We start from the raw sequence: 25,174 nt of genomic DNA, 5'->3' as shown, positions 1-25,174 counted from the left end.
TCCCACAAAAAAAAAAAAAAAAAAAAAACACCCAGGGATCAATACAACTTCCAATTTAGTAAAGTCAGATGGAAGTCAAATATGGACCACATACAGGTGTATAATTTTACATGTTCTAACAACCACATTCAAAAAGTGAAAACAGATGGAACCAATTTGAATGTTTGATGTAACCCAGTGTACACAAAATATTATTTCAAAATATAATGGTAAGAGAATTATTTTTTTATAAAAGAGTGGAAATTTATTTTTTTTAAAGATTTATTTATTTATACAAGAACTGGGGTACAGTGTGAGGCGCAGGAGGGTGAGAGAATTCACCAGAGACAGAGCGGGGAGCAGAACAGGCAAACAGACCGAAATCACTGCTGAGGGGAGCAGTGGGCAAGGCAGGAGAGGTCTGCCGCGCCATGTGGGTTTCTCCCTAGCCGGCCAGGAATTGAACCCACGCTGCAGAGGCTGTGGGCAGCTTCACAACGCTGTGCACAACCCACTGCGCCACCGGGGAGGCCCATGATTAGAGAATTATTAATGAGCTATTTTATATTGCTTTTCGCCACACTCAGCCTCAAAATCCGATGTGTATTTCGCGCTTAAGGCACATCTCAATTTATACTGGCCACACTGCAAGGGTTCAGAACAAAGGGTTAGTCAGCACTGGGCCAGTTCTATCCACCAGTTCATGTGAACACAGGTCCAGGGAACACAGAAAGGATACCATGAGGGTGCAGAAGGCAAACTCTGATTGTGAAAATTCATTGAAATTAACCAGGTTTCCTTGACAAATAGAGTTAAGAAAAAGAAGGGGGGACATGTAGAAAGATTAAAAGAAATTTATTTTTTTAAAGGATTTATTTTTATTTATGCATATAAGAACTACAGTGCACACCAGAGGTGCGGGAGATAAGGGGATTCACCAGGAAGCAGAACAGCGGATCTACTGAGATACACTGCTGAGGGGAACAGCAAGCAAGACAGAAGAGTTCTGCTGTGCCACGTGGGTCAGCTCCCAGGTCGGGGATCCCCAGATTAAAAGGAATTTAAAAGATATATATCAGCTTAACTGAAATCTGTAGATATATAGTCTTATAGCAAAAATATGTAAGGAAACCAAATAAATTCTTCAAGAGCAGCTGAGATTCCCCCCCCCCCAACAACACTGTAACAAAATTTAAGGACTTGCTATATTTAGATTCTGATTGCATAATTTTTTAAGTGAGATCACTGGAAGATTAAACAATGACTTGATATGTATTAAAACATATTGCTAAGTTTTAGGTTGTGATAACAGCATTATAACTATGTTTCTTAGAAAGCATCACTTAAAATACAATCTAAAATATTTATGGATTAAATGATAGTGGGAGTTACTTCAACATAATGGAGGTGGGAGCACCAGATGATGGAAAAGTAAAAGATTCTGTTGCAAGAAGCAGCACCCTTAAGGAACAACAGAAATTCTTCAAATAGGAAATTTTATAAAGCAAGGAATTTTTGAGATGTAAGAAAAAGTAGAAATATGGGTATATATAATAGGTTGTCCCCCTTACAAGTTTTCTGTTATATATGACAATCAAAATTAAAATTTTAACACTCTGATACACAGTAAGTGAGGAAGAGTAAAGAGATGCCTCAAAATAGTAAAAGCGATGCCAGTCGGGGGCCTCCCTGGTGGCACAAGGGGTTAAGATGCAACCTATGAAGCTGTCCACAGCCACTGCAGCACGAGTTCAATCCCCGGCCAGGGAGCTACCCACATGGCGCAGCAGACCTCTCCTGACTTGCCCGCTGCTTCCCTCAGCAGTGTATTTCAGCACATCTGCCTGTTCTGTTCCCCACTCTGTTTCTGGTGAATCCTCTCACCCCCCACACCACTGGCCAGTACCCCAGTTCTTGTATGCATAAATAAATAAATATTTAAAAAAAGGTGATACCAGTCTATCACATGTTTACATTGTAAAATCCAGAGACACTACTAAGATAACAAATCAAAGCAACACACTCAAGACTATAAATAAATCAAGACAGAATCCTAAAATTATTTATGTAACTCACAGAAAGAGTAGATAAACGGAAAAAGAGGAACAAGAAATAAAGGTCACCAAAAATGAAACAGGAGACTTAACCCCAACATAATGTAATGTAAATGATCTTTAATGTAAATGATCTAAAAATGTCAATCAAAAGGCAAAGATTGGCACCACTGATTTTTATTAACCCAATTATATACTGTTTACAAGAAAGCCCACATCAAGTTCAACCATATATATAGCTTGAGAGCATAGAAAACAATACACCGTGCTAACATTAACTGTTTTAAGAAAAATCAGGAGTGTCACTATACATACAAATACACACACACACACACACACACACACACATCCCTCAGATAAAGGTGGTTTCAGAGTAAAAAAAAATTATTAGAGACAAAGGGGACCATCACATAATAATAAAAGGATCAGCTGACCAAGAGACATAACTATACTAAATGTGAATGTACCAAACAACATAGCATCACAAATATGAAAGCTGAAAGAAGAGACAAATCCACAATTATAGTGGGAGACTTCAATCTTGCCAACTCACACAAATACCAGACAGAAAATCAGCAAGAATATAGAAAATGTGAGCAGTACAATCAATCAACAGAATCCAACAGATATAAATAGCACACTCCACTCAACAACAGAATATATCAAACACAACCCCAAGCAACCATGGAGTAGTCACCAAGACAGATCATATTCTGAGCCATGAAACAAACCTCAACAAATTTGGAAGAACTGAAGTCATGGAGTATGTTCTTTGACTATAATGCAGTCAAATTCGAAAACGGTAACAGAAAGACAAAATCTCTGAACAATTGGGAATTAACACTTGCAAAAATCTCCGAACACATGAGATTTAAACACCATACTTCCAAACACACCAAGAGTAAAAGAGAAGTCTCAAAGGAAACAGAACTGAAAATAAAAAAATTTAACACAGCAAAACATGTGGGAAGCAGTTAAAGCAGCACTTATGACACTAAATTTAGAGCACTAAAGAATGCCTCAAATCAATAGTCTAAGCTGCTGCATAAAGAAACCAATCCAAAGTAGAAGGGAAAAAATTTAAAAGAAGAGAGCAGAAATCAATGAAATGAAAACAATAGGGAAGCTATGATACAAAAAGCTGGGTTTTACAAATAACCAGTGAAACTGACAAACCACTAATAAGAGTAACAGAGAGAAAAGATATAACCACCAAGTTCCGGAATAAGACAGGTCGAGCCACAGACCCTGCTGGCATGGAAGAGTAAGAAATACCAGTAATAATAACTCTGCTCTCACAGAAATGCCCTAATTCTTTGAAAACCACAAACTAATTAAACTCAACCACAATGAAATAGTTCAGATAGTCCCACAATCATTAAAGAAAATGTATTAATAAATAACACCCCCAAGGAAATCTCCAGATCCCAATGGATTTCACTAGAGAATCCCAATCACACATTTTTAAGCTTTATCATCTTGACACAATCTTTTCCAGAAAATAGAACAACATAGACTATGTCCCAACTCATTTTTATGAAGCCAAGACTACCTGGACATCAGAACCAAACAAAATAAGAAAACTACAGACCACTATTACTCATGAATTTAGGCAAATGAATCCTTAACAGCCCCAAACTGGAAAACAACCCAGATGTCCTTCAATGAGTAAATGGTTAAATTGTGGTAGGTCCACACCATGGAACACCAGCAGGGGGAAGGACTAAACGGCTGACATAGCCACATTTCAACTTTTGTAGAGTGAAAACAGTCAATCCCAAAGGTTAAACACTAGATGACTTCTTTTACATGTGTCCCTGCAAGTTACACAGGATACAGACAGGAGAATGTGCTTTTATGGGTAGGGAGAAACCTGGGGTCAGGATGCGGGTGAGGAGAGAGGAGGTGGTACTGGAAAAGACCTCATCTTTACTGTACGTACATCAACAGGGGGCTGTGACACTGTACCAGATTCACACATTGTAACCCTTGTGGACTCTGAATAAAGAGAACCCAGATCTCTCTGAAGTATGCCTTACGACTGAATGGGAATCTACAATTACCCGAAAGTAAAGTTGAACCTGAATTTAAAACAGTTCTCACAAATGAGCTGAGGCAGAGGGCTCAGTCAGCCCTGGCAAGAACTGGCAGCACCAGTGGCACACCAAGCAGCAATCAGGATGAGGTGCCTTAGTGAGCCTCTCAACCTGGGTGGCTGCTCAGACACTGCAGCAATCATTGCTAAAAGCATCTCACTTATCCATTCTCTGCAGATCTCTCTGCCTTGCCTGGCCGGAGGCTGCCCAAGGAGACGGAACACAGTCTAGTCATTGCATCCTGGATGCTGTGGACTCGGTTAATACTGAAGGTGACGTGTCAACAATGCCAAACACCAATGTGAAGCGACAAGACCTCGCAGCCGCAGCTGGTGGGGATGCAAAGCGTTGCAGCCACTCTGGAAGGCAGCTTGGGGGTGTCCTACAAAACTGTAAATTAAAAAACCTAGAGAGGGCACACATGCCCCCAACGCCACCATCCCAGCCTAAAGCCTGTGAGCATCTGCCTCAGACCCTGGCATGACTGGGTATCAGGGAATCTAAAGCCCAGAGTTATACAACATGTAAGCTCAAGTGCAGATGAACCTTTGCCTTCCAACTAAAGATCGGCCCTGCTGCCTATGCTCAGCTTTAGGGACACTGATGCCGACACTTTGCAAGGTCTGGGTTTCAGCAAAAAGGCAGGTCTGAGACGTGATGTTCAGAAATATTCAGTGTGAATCAGGCTCCTAGAAGCAGCGGAGCCTATTCTAGGCTATAACCATCACTGATCACAGACTGCCTCAAAATCCTGTCGACTCGCACGCGGTGGAGCAGCACACATGACAGAAGCATGCAGACTGGCCCGCACACCAGGCCGGCATTCAGGCCAGAGTCTGAAGCAAGAGCCCAAGCACGGAGCGGGATTTGTTTTATGCTCTTACAAAAAGGGGGAAAAGCTCTATCTAGTGACATAATTTAAATGCCAGACATAGTACCCATTTCAAAGTGAATAATCAAACATTGTACAAAAATGAATAAAGTAAAAAATTAAAGTTTAATCAATAAAAAAAAAACAGGTCACAAATGAAAAAAATTGAATAATTTGGGGGTTACCAGTATATTCATGGGGTTGTGTAAAAATGAGCACAATTTTTAAACATGTTGTTTCTTGGCATCCAAGAAGGGCAGGAAAAGGACTCACTGATGGGGGGGGGGGGGAATGTGTAACGGACTGGAAGGCTGTGGCCCCCTCAGTCATGTGGTGGCAGCCTAGGGGATGAGTGAATTTGGGGAGTGACTAGAGTTAGACTCTGTCACGAGGCTGGGCCTCCGTGTCAGAATCAGCACCCATCACAGTGACTTCCTCTTCACTCTCTCTCGGGGTAGTGTCTGACACCTGACCAGCACCTCACCAGCCAGCACCCTGACCTCGGACTTCCAGCCTCCAGAACTACGAAAAGTGAATTTCTGTTGTCCGCAAGTCACCCAGTCCAGGGCACTTTGCTATAGCTGCCTGAACTGACCGAGACAAAAGATGAATAAAAAATTGTTATGAATCACTTCACCTCACTCGCAAGTTTCCTTATTTAGTGGCGCCCCCTGCAGAGCATATTTCTCAGGGTAGTACCCTGACTCAAAAAAACCTGATTTTGGTTTAAAGTATGCACACACACACACACACACAACACAATCATGTGTGGGCATGCATTCTGCGAAGGTCAGAGTGTAATCATGCCAACCTAGATTACAGTGCCTACCACGCACCTGGCGGTCTACAGGGACTCTGCTTTATTAGCTGTAGACTAAGATGTGTTAAGCAATGCGTGACAGGTGTGTGTGTGTACACATTTGACACTTGAACCATGCAGGGGGTTGGGGCACCTCCCACACAGTCAAAAATTCACATAGGATTTTTGACTGCCCCAAACCATACCCACTACTAGCCAGCTGTTGGCTAGACGCCTCTAGATAGCGGTAGTTAACATGGATTTTGTATGTCGCATGCACATGTATTATTACAGACTATAGTCTCACAATAAAGTTAAAGAAAACATTAAAAAAATTGTAAGGAAAATACATTTATAGTATTGTACTGCCTTTACCGGCATCATTAATTTTACACCACTGTTTACAAGAAAATCCATGTATAAGTGGAATTGTGTAGTTCAAACTCCTGTTGTTCAAGGATCAACTGCATGTATTTTACATATATGTGCTCTCACAGCTACAAACCTAAACAGTAAACAACACAACTACTAACAACTCATCAGGATGCTGAATACATATTTAGACTGTTAGAACAGGGTCTGCAAACTAGAGCCACTTGTCTTTATAAAGTTTTACTGTGTACTGCTAAACCCATGGATCATCTGTAACTGCTTCTGAGCCACAAAAGCAGAGCTGAATACTACTCACAGACACCATCTAGCCCAAAAAGTCAAAACAACTGCTATCTGGCCCTGGACAAGCCAAGTGTGCCCTCCAACCAGCCCACCCCTGCAGCGTGGACAGGCTGTGCCGTCCTTGGGCAACAAGTCTCAGCTTGGTGCTCCCTCCCAGGCCCCAACTATAGCTCTGACCCATGCAGGGAGGGTTTCCCCGGGGTTGGGACCAGAGCTAGAGAACTTCCAACTCTGAGGAAGGCCTCTTCTGCCTAGTCAGGTGTCACTGAGCATGGGTCAAATTTCAGGATCTTGCCCTTAAAGGCCCACAGCAGTCTCCCCTGGTCTCCCTGATGCCACACTAACACCCCGGTCCATTCTCTCAGTTGCCCAAGCGAGTTTTCTTAAACATAGGTCATAGTGTCTCACTACTATGTGCAAATCATACTGAAACTAAGCACAAATCCCACACTCCTGGTGCTGAATTGAATGTCCAGATGCCAAGGCTTCCAGTCTCAGCTCCACGCCCTCCCTCTCTCCCATCATGCTCGCCCTATCACCTCACTAGGCCACAAAATATAGCAGGAATGGTTATGCCCAAGACCTCTGTGTTGGCTGTGCTTGTGCTTAGGGCACTGTTCAGCACAGAAACATACGATGTTCAACCCCTTACATGGCTATCGATTCACCATACATAGAAGGGAGTATTATTACCCAGCCGCATAATGAGGGGGGGATTCTGGGCCGCCCTGGTGGCGCAGGTGGTTTACCGCAGCGCTGCAAAGCTGCCTGCAGCCTCTACAGTGCCGGTTTGATACCCAGTGGCTAGGGAGATACCCACATGGCGTGGCAGACCTCTCATGTCTCGCTCTCTGTTCCCCTCAGCAGTGTATTTTGGTCGGTCTGCCTATTCTGTTTCCCACTCTGGTGAATCCTCTCACCCTCCCACACATTGGCCTGTGCCCCCGTTCTTGTATGCATGAATAAATAAAAATCTCTAAAAAATATATAAATGAAAAACTAGAATAAAAAAAAGGGGGGGTGGAATTCTGACACTTGCTGTAATGCTGTAATGTGATCGGGACATTATGCTCAGTGAAAGGCAGGCTCAGAAGGACAAATACCACATGACCCCATTAATATGAGGTCCCTAAAGGAGTCCCAGTCCACAGAGACAGGAAGTAGGGGATGGGTGTCAGGCCTGGGGGCCAGTGTTCAATGGGACAGAGCTTCAATTTAGGAAGATGAGAAATTTCTCAAGAGGGAGATGATGGTTGCACAAGATTGTGAATGTTCAAGTGCACTGAGCTGTGCACTTGAATATGGTTACTAGGTTTTGTTACATATGATTTTACCCCCCACACCCAGAGAGGCAAAATAGAGAAGGATTTGACAAACATTTCTTGCAAAGGGCCAGACAATAACTATTTTCGGCTTTATGAGCCACATGGCCTCTCCTCCCTCCTCCTTTGCTCTTGTAGCACAAAGGCAGCCACAGAGGGACTTCCTGGTGGCCTAGCGGATAAGTCTCAGTGCTATCACCAGGACAGCCCACCAAGACAGCCTGAGTTCAACCCCCAGCCAGAGAGTTAACCCCCATATGAAGCAACAGAGCTCTTCTGTCTCGACTGCTGCTCCCCTCAACAGTGTATTTCATTCAATCTGCCTGTCCAGCTCCCCACTCTGTCTCTGGTGAATCCTTTCACCCCACCCACCCCCACCCTTTGCTCCTCTGCCTATACCCCAGTTCTTCTACACAAAAATAAATAATTTAAAACAAAAAAGCCACAAAGAATCAGTGAGCAGGTGTGCATGGCTATGTGTCAAAACTTTTCTTGCCAAAATAGGTAGGGACGGTCAGATCTGGCCTATGGACTGTAGCCTGCTGACCCCCAAGGTGGTAGTTTCTTTATTTTTGCATGTGCTTTTGATTAAGCACAGGATGACCTTGGAAGGTAATGGAAACAGTGAAGTCTCCAAAAAGAAAAGAACTAAGTAACTAGGGAACAGAGAAACAGAGTGTTCAGCGGGTGGCCTTCCATACTTTGTCAATTTTGACACATCTGAACTTACTATTTGTTAAACTGAAAACAACAAATAAAGAGAATAAGGAAGCCTGAAATCTCTCCCCTTCCTGGAGCTCAGAAATGATACCACAGGCAGAGTGGGGTGTGAGGTGGTCAGTCTCAGATTACCAAAAAAAAAAAGTGTTCACCAATAAGAACAGGAAGTGGGGACACCAGGGGGAGGGCAGGAAGGCTGCAGGAGGCTAAAGGCTTGAGCAGAGGGGCCCACGAGTCAAAAATCCCAAGCCTGATATCATGAGCTCCACTCTTGCACCCGATCATGATGTCACCCCCCTGATCTCACTCGCCCAGTCATGACGTCACTCACCCGATCATGACATTGGCCATCAGTTCCCTCGCTGTCCGGGTTTCGCGCTTCCGTGTGATCTTGGCGTCGTACCAGAAGCCACGCTCCTTGGGGTTGTCAGGATTGTAGTTAAGCATGACCACCTGGCCCACTTCCAGATCCTGCCACTTGAGGACATGCCGTGCACGGGCCCGAACGTCCCGGGAGCTCATCTGTACCACTCCATTCTCCGGGTAGCTGTGAGGAAAATCCCCTCCTCAGTGCCCATGGGAGACAGAAGCCTTGGGAAGAGGCCACAGCGCCAAGGTATGGGTCGTTACCATTACAACAGCACTTACAGTCCCACCCAAGTGACCCTGTTCGCTGATGTGAAATATACAGGCAGAGAAGACATGTTCCAGGTACAGAAGGCATTGTGGGTGAAGGATGTCCCCTAAAAAGATACCCATACCGTGAATGACACCCTTAGAAATAGGATCTTTACAAATGTAAACAAGATGAGGTCACACTTGGGTGTGACCTTGAATTCAATGACAGGTGTCTTTATAAGCGGGAATGAGACAGGAGACTGGCGTGATATGGCCACAGTCAAGGATGGATGGCTTCCACCAGGAGCTGGAAGAGGGAGGAAGGATGCTCCCTTGTAGGTTTTAGAAGATCATGGCCTTGATTTTGGACTTCAGACCTTCAGAACTGCTCAAGAACAAACTTCCATTGTAACTTCTGCTAGTACTTTGTCAAGCCAGCCCTAGGGAGTATACAAGGACTCCTGGGGCCTGAAAGCATTTTCACAAGTACTGAGCGTGATCTTGCAGAGAGACACATATTGTTTCATTTACATAAATGCAACAAACTAGATATTAGAACACAGTAAGTGATTATGTTGGATGTGTAGGGATATCCCAGCAGTCTCAACAAAAAGCATAAAATAATTGGGCTTAAACTTTTTGGAGTAACCAAAATAGTCTATGTGTTAAATGAAAAATAATTGGGCTAAGAAAAAATTCTACCAACAAAGTTAAATCTCAACTGCAAGGAGAACAACCCTCCATCCATGATGACTGGCAGTTATTATTTTCTCTATTGAGCTACCAAGAACAAGGAGTTGCCAATCTTATTCCGAGAAGGGCCAGAGAGTCTTTTTGGCTCTGTGAGCTGGTAAGGCTCTGTCACGAATATTCACTCTGCTGCCGAAGAAAGCAGCAGCTCCTGACAATATGTAAACATGATGATTCAAGAAGTTTTATTTGCAAAAACAGCCAGCAGGCCGAATTTGGTCTAAGGGCCAGAGCTTGCAACCCCTAATCAAGAAGATGTGAACCTTGCAACCACTAGGATTCATTCATCAAATTACTCTAGTAATTTCTACAGAGCTAGGCTGAGGATGGGTCAGAAGCTGGTCTAGGCAGTAGGGCCTTAGAAAGGAATCAGATAAAGCCTCTGCACCCCTAGGATGGGCTTGCCCTTTGTTATGGACTGAATTGTACCCTCCCCCTCCCACTCATCCCCCAAATCCATGTGCTGATCCCTAACACCCAATATGGCGATATTTGGAGAGGACCTTTAAGGAGGTAATTAAAGAGACATGAGGTCATATGAGTGGGGTCCCATTTGATGGGTCTGGTGTCCTTATAAGAGGAAAACACACCAGAGCGCCCTAGCTCTCCCCCACTCTCTTTCTGTGAGCACAGAGGAAAGGACATCTGAGGACACAGTGAAGAGGCAGCCATTGCTACCAGCAAGAGCTCTCACCAGGAGCCAACCCTGCCAGCACCTTAATCTCGGGCTGTGGTATCATTATAGCGGCAAAGCTAAGATACCCTGTGCCCAGCGGGGGCTCATGGCAGTGGCAAACTCCAGACCCCCACACACACAGCCCACACCCTATGGCCCCCCCTCCCCCGCCTGCCCTGACACTCACTCGTCGTATTTCACGTGATAAATGATGTCTTCCTCTGGCATTGAGGTGGAGCTGCAGGGCTCGTCCTGGGACAGCCCCTTCCTTGTCACCCTGACAACCTGTGCCTCGAACCAGGCTCCCATGTTTGTATCCCGGGCGTCCACATACTCGTTGACCTGGTAGGAACAGAAACTCTCTCATCTAACCCTGGGAGGAAGAGCTGATGGGCAAAACTGACAAAAGCTGGTTGGATCCTGGGGTGCTGGATGTGTCAGGACAGGGGTTTTTGGGCTGTGGTATGGCTGACATGGGGTCTTAATGGTTCTCTAAGGGGGATATCCTGGGCACTGTGGGGTGCTAAGCAGCATCCAGGCCCCTACCCACTCAATGCCAGGAGCACCCCTAGTCATGATAACCACACCTCTCTCCAGACTTTGCCCAGTCTCCCTGGGGAGCTAAGTTGCCCCAGGTGAGAACCGCCATGTATGCAAAAACAGAATGAAGCACATAGGCTCCAGCAGCAGCTGCTCCATGGCTGGAGGCCAGAACGGCCAGTTTTTCTTTTTTTTCTTTTTTAAAGATTTATTTTATTTATACAAGAACTGGGGTTCAGGCCAGATGCGTGGGAGGGTGAGAGGATCCACCAGAGACAGAGCGGGGAACAGAACAAGCAGACTGACAAAATACACTGCTGAGGGGAGCAGCGGGCGAGACAGGAGAGGTCTGCTCGCCATGTGGGTTGCTCCGAGGCTGGCCAGGATCAAACCGGCACTGCCAAGGCTGCGGACAGTTTCACAGCACTGCGCTCAACCACCTGCACCACCAGGGAGGCCCAGAAAGGCCTGTTTTTCAAGAGAAGCTGGCAATTCAGATCTTTAGGTAAAATGTCCTGACCTTAAGAATTAAGAAGGTGGTTGTAAATTTAGAAATTTTGCAGCTACTGCGAAAGTCGCCAGATGGTGACAAGTCCTGACACAGGCTCTGCTTTAAGGATCACAGAGCATCCCTGCAAGTCTGAATTTCTACCAAGGAACGTGGTCACTGGAAATTTTCAAAGCAGAATTGGGGGTGCCCAGGAATAGGGGGTAAGCCTACCCTTACAGCCTGGTGTCTGGGAAGCCAGCAATGATAGGGGGTGGGGGCAAAGAAATACAAACACCAGCCAGGAAGCGCGGCGAGCCCCAGACTTCCATGGGAGGCTCACCTTGTACAGACCCAGCTCCGTCTCTCCCCAAGCTTCTTCATCTGCCAAGCCTGCCTTCCCATCCATCTCAGAGGCCGCCTCTCCACTGTTGGAGGACTTGTCTGACTCGCTCTGACCCAGGCAGCAGCCAGAATCCGTGTCGGACACAGTGTCGGAGAGCTCAGAGTCCTTCTCCCTGCTGCTGCTGCTGGGGGGCAGCACGAGGCTCTGCCGCACCAGGAGCTGGATGGTGTCATTCAGGCGGACGTCATAGTCGAAGAGAGTGTGGCCGTCCTCCATCTGCGGGGATACCGAGACGGAAATCACTCACCGCCCCCCCAGATGCTGAGCATGTGTCTCTTGGGGCCAGGCAGTAGGAACACACCATGACAGAGGACCAACCTGTCCTCACCAAGGGACAGACTAGCCTGACATAGAATGCCCAGGCCACCACCAGGCCAGGTCACAGCTTCCTGCAGGGTGCCCCATTTGGATGAGAACTCCTGGTGGCACAGCTGTGTCCCTGTGAGAACAGAACATTGTTCCTTGTCAGAAGCCAGGGAGGTTTTCTTATAACTTTATGTTTTGTATTTTATATGTTTACTTCCCTTACAATGCACATGTGCCGCCTTATCACTGCACTCAATCAGGGGTACTTCTGACCCCCAGGGGATACTGGGCCATGTAAAGAGACATTTGCGGTTGTCCTGACCTGGGGGATGGGGTGTTCCTGGCACTCAGTCGGGGGGAGAGGGTCATCAGGGGTGCTACTCAACATGCCGCAGTGCCCAGGACTCCCCCATGCCCAGGATGCCCCCACCCTGATTCATCCAGCTCGAAATGTCTGTCGTGTCAAGGTAGAGAGAGGCTGTGCTGATTACTCAGAAAAAAGATGGAGTCTGAGGCCTGCTCACACCAGACACCACAATAAATCCCAGCTGGGGCAGACAGTGTAGACCAATGACAGTCCCCGCCCCGCATGTATTTAAATGTGGGCAGCATCCCAAGATCCCGGGAGATCAGAGGACAGTGGAATGTGGATCTCCTGGGGTCAGTGGAATCCCCTAACCCAGGCTGATTCTACCTCCCAGGGGACACTGGGCAATGTCTGGGGACCTTTTTGGAGGGGGCGTCCCAAATGTTCTGGCATCAACAGGGTGGGGGCCAAGAATGCTGCTTAGCCCCCTCCAGTGCCTGGGATGGCTCCAAATACTGGCAGGGCTGAGGGGGTAGACGCTGACCTACATGAACCCACAGAGACAGTTTCTTCTGTAAGACTAGATCAAATCTTACCCTCCCAGTGTAGCTTCTGGAACCATTAACTTCCCCCTCTCTTTTAACTCCTTTATCTCATCCCACCTACACCAGCTGCTGGCTGACAAGTCTGTGTGCGGGCGCAGAGCAACAATTCCTCAGTGTGATTTGGCAGGTGTGCACAAAGGAGTTTGTCATCTGAGCCACATCCTGGTGGCACAAAAGATCGAGAAGTTACCTTTGATTAGAAACTGTCCGTGGCAAACTGCCAATACCCAACAAGGAGGCACAGTGCATGCTGCTCTGTCCAGACACCCCAAGACAAGTCTCTCCCCCTCGACACTGTGGGGGTGTTAGCAGTCTCCCTAGCCCCCACCCACTGGATGCACCCCCAATCATGATCACCACAGATGTCCCCAGACGTGGCCCCGTGTTTTCCCAGGGCAGAACCACCTGTTTGGTAAGCTGTGCCCCGAAAAAAAGGGGAAGAGAGAGGCAAACATGCACACATGGTCAGCGCTCCCTTTTTCCTAAAGTTTACCACAAGCATGCAGTTCCATGACCCGGTCGCCATTAGTATGTGAATAGCCTCCAGGCTCACAGGAAAGGTTGGTTCCAGGTCTAAGGTCCTTCACTGTAGTATTTGCTATAACTTATTAATGAGAAACCTGAGGATCTGATAAAGAATGACCTTGTCCCCCCACCGCCTGGAAAATTGCATTTGAACAGGTCCACACTTATTTACAGCTGCTGGGGCTTCAGGGCTCCTCTGAACCCCACCCTGGACATCCAGGGACCCCAGCATGAAGTGTGCAACTCTCACGTGCTTGCACTGTCTGGGTGCCTCAGGGACATGGCGGGCGAGACACAGCCCTCAGCACAGGCCCCACAGGACAGCTGGTGCAGGTGACCAGACGAGAAGGGAGAGACAAGTCAACCTGCACACACGTGTCACGGCAGCGTACGTCATGTAGTCAAAAGGCGGAAATAGCCCCCGTGTCTATTAATGAATAAACAAGACTCACACGTGTCCCCACACATGAGAACATTACTGGCCTTGAAAGGGGGGCAGCTTCAACACTGGCTACCACAGGGAGGGACCTTGAACACAACACGATGCTCAGAAAGAGAAGCCAGACACACACAGAGTATGGGTCCACTGATGTGAAATGTCCAGAACAGGCACAGCCACAGATGCAGGAAGTGGGTTCACAGTTCCTTAAGGTAAGGCAGGATGGGGAACAGGGGAGTGAAAGCTGAAAGGTAAGATGTTTCCTTTGGAAGTGATGAAAATGTCCTAAAACTGACTAGTGACTGTACTGGAAAACTGCTGAAGTGTGCACTTTAAAAGGGTGAATTGTATGATACACGAATTGTTTCTCCGTAAAGCTTCACTAAAAAGAAAGTACTCCAAAAGAAGGCACCGTAGTTTGTCACTCCAACTCTAGGACATCCCGAAAAAGGCAAAACTATGGAGAAAGGAAAGGGATCAGTGGTTGCCAAGGATTAGGGGAGGGATAAATAGGCAGAGATCAGGGGGTCTGGGGGGGACATGAAACTACTGGGTACAATACTGTCCACATTTAGCATTTGTCCAAACCCAGAGAATATACAGAACCAAGAGTGAGCCTGAAACTAACCTACTGACTCTGGGTGACCACGACATGCCTGCAGATTCAGAGGACACCAAACCTCCCCTCTGGTGCAAGGGTCGCCGGCGGGGGGAAGCCATGAGTCTACAGGTCAGTGGGGAGGTGGGAATCCTCTGTAACCTCCTCTTAGTGTTGCTGTGACCCTAAAACTGCTCTAAAAGATGAAGCTTATTAGTTTTAAAGAAAAAGAGGGCGCGAGATTAGGGTTCCCAGTTCAGCAGTGACAGGGAAACCAGCCGAGGGCAAGTCAAATGGCAGTAAAAAGGATGAAGGAGATGCTGGCACTCTGGAGCCTGGCACCTCAGTTAGGCAACACCCCCTAGCACTACAAGCAGTGGGTCATTCTTGTGGGGAGTCATCCTGGACACTGTGCAGTGCTGAGCAACATCCATGGTCCCCCACCCACTGGATGCCAAGTGCACCCCCAGTTGTGACAAGTGCATATGTCCCAGACATCACTTGTGTCTACACATCACCCAGGACCCAACTGGCCCAGTGAGAACCTCCCAGTTAGAGCAAGGCCCACAAGTGTCCAGAGGGACATGGCCACTGACACTCGTATGGCCACAGCAACATGATTTGCATGCAAAACTTGACTCATTCATGCCAAGGAATAGGACACAGATGCAGTCACAGCTGAGCACAGCAGAGCAGATATATCTCACACTCAGTGTCAAGGTAATAGGATGATTTCAGAGGTCAGGAAATAAACAAAGCCAGCAGGGCCTCCGAGGCAGGGGAGGTTGCGGCCAGAAGGGAGCACATGGTGAGAAGTTCTGTTTTACAAAGAGCCTACAACTGAAGGCGGTCGAGGCAGGGCTATGGGGAGTGGTGGGGGCAGAGGACAGGAGTGTGTGACCTAAGGGGAGGAGAAAGGACCAGAATAGCAGTTAGGGATGCAGAGAGCAAGGAAGGATAAGGATGAGGCTAAGGTTGAGCCAGAGGAGCCCTGGCGTGCAGTGGTGGGAAGAAGCCTGGTGGAGCAGTAGCAGAGCTAGGCTATGGCACCCCACTGCTCTTCTCCCTTGGTATATCCTTTTTTTTTTAAGATTTATTTATTTGTACAAGAATCGGGGTACAGGCCAGATTGCATGGGAGGGTGAAAGGATTCACCAGAGATAGAGTGGGGAACAGAACAGGCAGACTGATGAAATACACTGCTGAGGGGAGCAGCAGGCGAGGCAGGAGAGGTCTGCTGCACCACGTGGGATTCTCACCAGCTGGCCGGATTAAACCCGCACTACAGAGGCTGCGGACAGCTTCACAATGTGGCGCTCAACCGCCTGAGCCACCAGGGAGGCCCCAGTGGTATATTCTAGTGACAACACCCCCCTCCTGTTAAAGCCCCTTGCTGGGCATGACCAGGGCATCACATTCAAGATGGGGCAGGAATGAGGCTCAGAGAAGCTTACAGGCTTGCTCAGGCCTGGGCTGAGTCTCTGGTACTATAACAGGGTAGTCCCCAGGAAAAGGGGTAGTTCCAGGTTCCCTGCCCCACCCAAAGGAGGGTGGAGCTAAAGAGAAGCAGCAGCTGGAGAAGGGACTGAAGAAGGAAGGAAGCTGGATGGAGACCTAGAGGAGGCACAAGGAGAAGAGAGACATGTGAAGAAACTGCGCTTGCCTTTTGGTCATGGACTGGGTGACACAGATGTGAGTGAGAGACCCATGGGGAGGTGACAATGGCAACTTTTATCTTGATTTTGATTTTGCTCTTTTTCTCCCAGACTTGTCTGGTTGTTTCTGATCCTTTTCCCATGGGTCCTCACTGAAAGGTGCTCTAGACTTGTGGCAGGCTTTCAGGCCTTGCTCTGGGCCAATCCTGTTTGGGTGGACTTTTCCCCACGAAGGGATGGGTAACTGAGGGTGCTTGATTTAGAAACTATATTCTTTGCCTTTCCTATATTGTTTACTAATTGTACTAAAGTTCCTCTTCATTAAAGTCCCATATGTTTTTGTGTTGATGCAGTGGATGGCAGAACCTATTTAGAGCAGGAAGGTTTGCAGGGTCTGGGGTGCCCCTCTCCCTGCTCTGTAACAGTACAACGGTGCAGACATAAGGAGGCCAGGGGCAGGGAAGAGGAATGCTGGGTAGGCAGGCCAGGGTGGCACGGAGCTCTACCTCCAAAACGTATTTGCAAGCTGGTCAGTTTCTGGAACTTTCCAGAAGGGCTTCACAGTCAGCAGAAAGACACTTACACACTGTTTGCTGTTGTACAACCGCTCTGGAGTCATGGAGAGGGAAGCGGGGCCGAGCGCTACCCCACAGAATGAGTCTAGTGAGCCTGGGTTCATCATCAAGATCCTAAAATCCAAATCCATGATCCTAAAATTCAACTCATGAAAACTGTAAAAACTGTATGACTCCTCAGGTTAGAGGTTCCAGTGTTAAAATTAAATCTCAAGTTAAAATCCCATAGAAACAAAACTGTCATTGAAAATACCTTGAATCGTCTGTAGTGGTGGTTCCACTACACATAGGTGGCTCAAAGCAGATAACCCTGTACAGCAGATTCAGGCCTAAAAGGAAGTGAGAAATCACGTTGCCTCTTCTGGGGGTGCAGGCCCAGTCCCCAAACTCCCCATCTGGGTCTCAGACTTTCCAACCCACCTCAGGTGCAAACAAGACAGATGGAGACAAAGAGAAGAAAACACATGGAGTCAGATCATGGATGTGACAAGAGACGCAGCGTCCTGCTCGGAGGAGTCAACGAGTGGACAGCACTGCACACGGAAAGGCGGTCCTCACCACGACCCAGCCCTTGCGGATGCCAGGGGACAAGCTGACGGTGACAACTGAAGCCTGCCCAGGGGCACTGTGGGATAGGCCCTATATTTGGGGCATGGGGGTGTCTGTGAGGCCATGATATCACTGGCTATTTTTGCTCTTGGGGTCTCATAGGGTACATGTGCCTTTGGGACCTGAACCTCTAGGATGAAACCACGTTCTGATGCCCAAGGGCACACGCACGTGTGTATTCTCAGACTAAGTTTTTCTCAGTTTTCAACATCTAATATAATAAAATTCGATAGATGTAGTCTACATCAACAAAAGCTCTTTGGGGATCTCAATCCTATTAGGAGCTTGGAAAGATGTCCTAAGACCAAATGGTTTAAGCTCCCTGCCCTGGAAGAATTCTCGCACCAGTTCCCTAGGGGTGATGGTCTAGCACATTTCACAGCAGCCTGAACAGTGAAACCTGGATGTACCAACCAGAGAGGCTGAATTAAAGCATGGAGTCTAATCAGCATCCCGACAGCCAGCACGAAGGTTCTGGCTTGTTTTTGTAAATAAAGTTTTACTGGAACATACACCGGAACATTTCCATTCATTTGCATGCCGTCCAGCTCCCCTGGCAGAAGTGAACAGTCCCAATTGCAGGGTCCACACTGGGCCCTACACAGAAAGGGTTTGCTGACTCCTGGCTGAAAAGACATGACTTCCAGCTGGGAGCTGCCGAAGGAAGGAAACCCTCACTCCTGCAACCTGAAGGACTGGTCTCTGGAAAGGGCTGTCATAGTTGACACCTGACTCTGCCCTTGGGCGAAACAGGAATAGGAATACAGGAAAAGCCAACGCAGCAGGACCGTTTGATTGTGGCACCTGTGACGTGAGTGGCCGGTGCAAGACACCATTTCAAGGATCTATCAGATGCACCGTAACAGATTTAACTGTTTTCCTAAAATGAGTTATCTACCAAATTAAATCAACTGGGTGTGATCCTGCCCCCACCACCAGGAAATATCTGGGGGCATTTACTTCTCTCACACTGGGGCTCCTGGCATCAAGTGGGTGGAGGCAAAGGATGGTACTCATACCCCACAGTGCCAAGGATGGAATGCATAGAGACTGATTTGGCCCGATATCCTCAATGCCAGCCGTGCTGAGGGGGCAGGGAGCCTGAGCTAGCTGATATACTGCACCTTTTTTTCGAGTCACACATGGGGCTCAGCTCGTAGCCTCTGTCACCTCCTGAATTCTCACTGTGCTGCAATGTGGTGGGTCCACAGTTAGCCCTGTTTGATGTGAGAGCACGGAGACAGCCACCAGCCTTGGCCAGGGGACCAGAGATTATGCAAAGTGCAAAACATTGTACCTGGGTGGGTTAAGAACACCACAAATGACAGCGATTGTGATTTTTATGGACGGCCAAAGGAAAAAAAGGCGCCAGATGCCTCGCGCCTTTGCCCAGGCTGGGCCTGCAGCCCGAAGTCCCTTCCCCCACCCGGCTCCCTGCATTTCCGCCAATCAAGCAACATAACCGCCAAGCTATTCAGCCTAAACCAGGCAGCCATGAAACCCTCCCATATCCTGAAGACTCAACTAGGTTCTGCTTTATCATCTCTAGCAACCTCGCTCTAGACCTTGAACTGCAACGCCGTTTCTTTAAAAAGGAAACAAAGAGAGGAGAGTGGATCTCTCGAAGATTCTGCAGAAACAAGAGCTCTGCTGCACCCACTGGAAATGCACTATGTTCTGTAACTGCTGTCCCGGTCTGTTTGCAGACTTTACTGGCTTCTGGCTGCCGCCGTGTGCCTGTCCCTCCCCCCCACCCCACCCTTCTGTCAAGGTCCGCACCTCCCAGTAGCCGGCCACTTCCTTGACAAGCAACCTGGGGAAATTGCATCACGCTGAGGAGGCCTGGCTTCCTTACCCGGAAGACAGAAACAACTGCAGATTCCCTCACGGAGCTGTCGGATGGGGAGAGGGCACTGCGCACGGGGGGGAAGTGAGCAGCAGTTACGGAGGTTACCTGGGCTTGCAGAGCCTTCTGGTGACTATGAGAGCAGAACTGGGAGAAGAAAGGCAGTGTTCAGAGTTTAGCCTCTGAGAGCAGAATTCCCGTTCAAATCCTGGCTTCCTCTAAGGGCAAACAGCTCCACCAGAGCTACACCCAGGCTTCATCCTGCCTGTTACGGCAGGCACAGGAGGCTAACGCATAACGCATTCAGGCGTCCCTACCATTGTCACACTCTGTAACTGAGATGTTGTCAACCAAGCCGTGTATGGATCAAATATTACTTCACAGAGAAGACCCAGGAGGGTTGGTTACACAGGTGTAGACATTTGTCCAAACTCCAAATGGCCTACTTAAGATATATGTTTCATTATATACAAATTTTAGCTAAAATTAATGGCAAGCATGCTGAAGTACTTAAGGGTGACAGGAAGTGTGTCTGCACCTTGCTTTGAAAAGCACCCCCAAAAATAAAGGCTGGAGGACAGATAAAGGACATGAAAAGAGCCACATGAAAAGCAAATGCAGCAAAATGTCAGCAGGTAGGTGTTTGGGTATAAACTCTTCTGGACATATGAAATGGCAAAATTAAAATGTTAGCAGAGCACCTGACACATAGCAGACACTCAAAACTGTTCAGTCCCTTGAACTTGAGGATTCCAATTGACCAATCTTTGAACGACGTGATGAACTTAGGCAGAAACAGATTTCCAGAAAATCTTTAAAAGAGGACCTTCTGCCGAACAAATAGACTGGCAAATAAAAATCAATTTGGATGCCACAAAAATGAACCACCACAAGAGGCACTCCGCTAACAAGCTCGCCTTTCTTCTCTATGGGCATGCAACTGCACAGCCAAATAAACCCTGAAGTTCGAAGGACCAGCTTCCTCTCCCTAAGCAGGGTGGGTAAACTCAGATTCTTAAGACATTCAAGTCATCATATCTTTCAAAGGAAGGAGGCTAAAGGTCTCCAAGAGAGCGGCAAGCCAAGAAATTAATCATGAGGTCTCGTTTCAAGTAAGCACATGGGATGTTCCCAGCCCCCCAAAAACCTAGCCAAGTGCAGAGCATTTATTTTTCCTTCTAGACACCAGATGGCAGCAGTACCCAGTTCAAAATTCGACAACAACAAAGTCCGGCACACGCTGCCCAACTGAAGACTTTTTTAATCGGGTATAATCTCTATACCGCTGTCCCTATAATCCAGCAAACTCCAGGATGGCCCCGGCGGATGGGACTGATACTTGCTGTCATACAATCTTATCCCATCCAGGGAAATTCCACTCAGAGTATATCCCACTGTCCACCCAAAAACATCAATGAAAATAAAATAAAAACCCTTCCCCGACCCTGCCACTGGCGAAAGCAGTGGGCAACTGAAAAAAAAAGCAAGGTGGCCATTTTAAACGTTACAAGGGGCCGGGGAGAGCGCGCGCCAAGAAATAAGACAGAGGAGTCGGGCCAGCAGACCCCGCGGAAAGCAGAAGCCCCTGTTCACGGGCAGCCCTGCTGGAGAAGCCCTGCTGGAGAGCGGGCCAGAGTGGCGGAAATTCCTGATTTGCAAGCACCATCTCCAGACTCTGAATGAGCTGATCTAAATTTCTAGAAAACAGACTCCGTGAGAACACAGGGCTATCGGACCAGTCCCTCTGTGCTAGTGTTTGAGTCATGATTCTAGAGGCTCTTCCTTGAAATTCATCAACCCTATGCTAGTCACCAACTTCTTTTTCTAGAAATTGAGGAGGGGGAGGGTCGCGGGTCAGGAGCTTAAAAAAATGGGGGGAGGGATGGTTTATTAGCACAAATGCTACAGATTCCAATGCCAGCTGCCTGCCCGGTGTGTCTATCCGAGAGTCAGTTCTTTGTTCCTCACTCAGGCATTTGAGGTTTCTGTGGAGACGTGAAGCATACCGGACAAGGGGGGAGAGTGTATTTGCTGGTGGCCGCCTGGCCGAGCCAAGCCGAGCCAAGAACAAAGGTGCTGGGCGGGCGGGCAGCCGGCAGGGCTGGTTTACCTGCTTGCCCCTGTAGAAAAGCCTCTGAAGGCCTGGCTCCACGTGGAACAGCTCCTGGATCTTTCGCCTCAGCTCTTCCACTTTGGTCAGCCTGGACAGTGAGTCCACAGTGTGGGTCACCTTCCCATCCATGGTACGAACCTGGATCCACATGGTGTCTGCTGGTGCTGAGGGAGAGAGCAGAACCCCTGGGTCAGTTCTGCCAGTCACCACACCAGTCATGCCAAACTCTGCTCATCCCTGCTTTTGTCCAGTCTGTGGATACCAGGAAATTCCCGAAAGGGCCCCCCAACCCCTTAGGCCCTACTGACTGCGAGCGCTGGCTGCGGGCCTGGCGGACTCAGTTAAGGCGTTAATGCATTAATGACTAGCCGCTGGAGGATTGAGGAGGGAGATGCAATTAGGGGGAGGCAAAGGCATCTCCAACTGCTCAATCAAATCCTAGCCGGCCCCCCCCCCGGGCCCCCGCCCCGGCTTTTCAGAGAGGAACAAACACCAAAGTACAGCGAAGTAGGCGGACACCGTCCAGCGGTGAGTGGCCGAGTTCGTTCATTCATTCATTCATTCATTCCCCGATGAATGCTGACGCGAGAAAAAACTAAAAGTCCGGCACGGCTTGGAACTTCACAAGTCCCAGGGGAACTCAACTAAGTATGACCAAGGAGGGGGACCGCATCTGAAACTCGCCACCCCCGGACCCCTCGGCGCTGGAGGCCCCCTGCCACCCCCGCGCGCGCGTGCGCGACGGGGGCGGCCCCGCGGTGGCCATAGCAACCGGCCGCCCCGTCCCGGCCACCCCCGCGCGCGTCGCGCAACTCACCGCAGTCCCACGGAGGCCCCGCGCGTCGGCTCCCTTTCCCCGGACCCCAACCCACGGCCCCAGAGCCCCTCTTATACGCCCTCCCGCCAGTGCAGGCCACGCCAGCCAGCCCACGCCCACCCCCACCACAGGGACCGGCCCAGGGGCCCCGCGCGCCAAGTCCCGCCCCCCTTCACTTGAGCCCAACAGCTCATTGGCTTCGCCGCGCCCGGCCGCCCCGCCCCGCGCGCTTCCCATTGGCGCAGACGTGCCCGGGGAACGAAGGGCGCGCGAAATCGGGCCCGGGCGCGACAATTGAATCGCGGGGCGCCCCGCGCGCAGGCGCGGAGCCTGACATCCTCCCCCGCGGCTCGCCGGGCCCTCCCCCACAGGGCCGGCGCGACCCCCGCGGTGCCCCGGGCGTGCTCGGCTGGCCCTCGCCGGGCCGGGGGTGCCGGGGCTGCGCCCAACGGCCGGCGGGGAGGAGCGCCGAGCCCGAGGACACGAGCGGGCGGCCCCGCGCGGGGCAGGCGGGCGCCCCCACTGGCCACGCGCCGGGCCGGCTCCAGAAAGTTTTGCGAACTCTCCGCCCCGGCGCGCCGGGTCTCTCCGGGCCGGGCCGGCACCGCGATCCTCCGGGCCGCTCACCTTTCCGGCCGCCCTGATCCACTCGCCTGCCTGCGCGCCTTGCCCGGCTGGGATGGTGATGGAGCCGCGAACGTGGCCCGGGCCCGCGAGGACGTGCTGGTACCGGAGCGCCTGGACAGCCTGCACTGCCCCCCGCGCCGCCGGCTGCTCTGATTTTTTTTCCCGCGAAAACTCGGCGTTTGGGAGTTGCGGGGCCGCGGGAGGCCGTGCCAGGGGCGGGTGTCTGCCTGGTGATTGGCCGTCACAGTGGCGGGAAGCGAGAAAGGGGGTGGGGGGCGCCCCCGCCTCTGTCCACCCCCCCTCCGCCCAGCGGGCCAGGGCCCCGCCCAGCACTGCGCGCTCTGCTGAGCGCGCCCAGCGTGCAACGGGGCCTGGTGGCGGGACCGGGCCCCCCACCTTTCGTGGCCCCTAGGAACCCCCCCCCAAGGCTAGAAACCCCCTGACTTCTCTAAATCCATTCACACAACCCCCCTGTCAGGGCACGCACTGATCGGTAGGGCAAGAAAGTTCGAATCACTGAGTGGGGGGACAGGCGGGAATGTGAGGGGCCACCCCACGAGACCCCCTGAACTGCCATAGCCGGCCTACTCTCCCCCAGCTCCAGTTCTAGCGCCTGCGATTCCCACCCTACCCACCCGCGGGGCTTGTTTGCTGGTTTTTCCCGCCTCCTTTTCCCGCCTTCTCCGAGCTGTCCAGGAGGGCAGGGCCGCCCTGCCCCCTCTGCCCTGTCTGCTCCTCTCTGGCCAGTCTTGGAGGGCACACATCGACCCATGTTAGGTACCTACAAAGCTCTTGGGCAGGGTGCTCAGAGCTGGAGGGCTCAATACTGGTCAAGGTCGACCCTTCGGGGATTCTCCAGGAGGGTGAATTCTTGCTTGGGGAGACAAGAAATGAATGAATAAAGCTAATCATTTCAGATGTTACCAATTACAATGAAGAAATGAATGCTTAAGACAACAGCTGGAGAGTGATGGGTTGGCCATGGGGGGGTGAGGGGTATATTTTGGTTAAAGTGAATGCTGTGGGCCTCCCTGAGCAGATACCATTTCAGCTGAGATGAGAAAGGACTGCGCCGTCAGTCATGGGTAGCCCACATCACAGGTAGTAAGCAGGTAGTGACAGCCTACCCAAGTTTGTGAAGCAAATGAGATCTTCCAAATTGATCACACCTGCTGCAGGAAGTTGACCTCCTGGCGAGAGCCTATTATGTTTGTACCTGCGGTTGCAAAACAGCACACCCCAAAGAAGGAATACACTCTTCACTTGTGTTTGGTGCAGGCCGCAACCCAGGTTGCTTGGATTTCTGAAGTTACCACAGAAAGAGTTGTCTGGCTTTCCCTGCAAAAAAGATCATGAGGGAAGGTGAGGCAGAGCCCCATTACTCAAGTAATTTCAAGAACGTGGGAGAGGTTGCTTGGGTAAATAATGAGGTAATATGGATAGGCAACCATGCCAGACATCACTGAAAGCAGCTTACAAACCAGTTAGAGAGACAAGATGTCGATGTCCACAAACTACGTCCTATGTAAAGTGAAGGACACAACAAGGACCATAAGTAAGGATGGCCAGTATCTGGAAAATGGACACTTCCTAGTGCTTCTTCTGATTTGGTGTCTTTTCCACTTTGACACTAACCCACCCCCAGAGACCAGGAATAACCCCTAGTGTGCAAAGGGTCTCAATTTCCCTTTTGTAATATGCTCTTAAAGATCATTCAGTCATGCGCCTCCCCAGTGGCACAGTGGCTGAGCACTGGGTTGCGAAGCTGCCTGCAGCCTCTGCAGCGCCGGTTCGATCCCTGGCTGCAAGGCGAGGGTCCCACATGGCATGCAGACCTCTCCTGCCGCCCGCTGCTCCCCTCAGCAATGTATTTCGTCAGTCTGCCTGTTCTCTCCGCTCTGGCTCTGGTGAATTCTCTCACCCTCCCGTGCTTCTGACTGTACCCAGTGCTTGTATAAATAAATAAATAAATCTTTTTTTTAAAAAAAAGGTCATTCAGTCATTCAACAAACTTTTCTTAACCCACCGTAGTCTGATCCAGACTTTGAGTTCAGCTGCCATTGGTGGACACAAACACAGAGACAAAGAGCCATGGGGGGGGGCAGATATTCTATCTAATGGGGGAGACGAAGACAGGAAGAGGACTGTTGGTTGTACAG

The 25,174-nt window shown here is 49.6% G+C and overlaps 1 protein-coding gene across 6 annotated transcripts in view; it reads right to left on the bottom strand.

Annotated features, from left to right (window-relative positions):
* The window catches only part of UHRF1 (ubiquitin like with PHD and ring finger domains 1), a gene marked incomplete at both ends in the record, with an annotated part of 34,258 nt that extends 12,537 nt beyond the window's left edge, over positions 1-21,721 (bottom strand). For all 6 annotated transcript variants that reach the window (XM_084249235.1, XM_084249239.1, XM_084249236.1 and 3 more), the window contains 4 exons: positions 8,848-9,063; positions 10,748-10,902; positions 11,931-12,209; positions 21,569-21,721. In XM_084249235.1, the coding sequence (XP_084105361.1) occupies positions 8,848-9,063; positions 10,748-10,902; positions 11,931-12,209; positions 21,569-21,721 (803 nt within the window). The remainder of the gene's footprint in view (positions 1-8,847; positions 9,064-10,747; positions 10,903-11,930; positions 12,210-21,568) is intronic.
* Positions 21,722-25,174: the final 3,453 nt, after the last annotated feature.

This window comes from Talpa europaea, assembly GCF_964194135.1.
Source record: "Talpa europaea genome assembly, chromosome: 12".
Taxonomy (NCBI): domain Eukaryota; kingdom Metazoa; phylum Chordata; class Mammalia; order Eulipotyphla; family Talpidae; genus Talpa; species Talpa europaea.
Note: the sequence above shows the minus strand (reverse complement) of the source record. Positions and strands in the feature narration are given on the sequence as shown.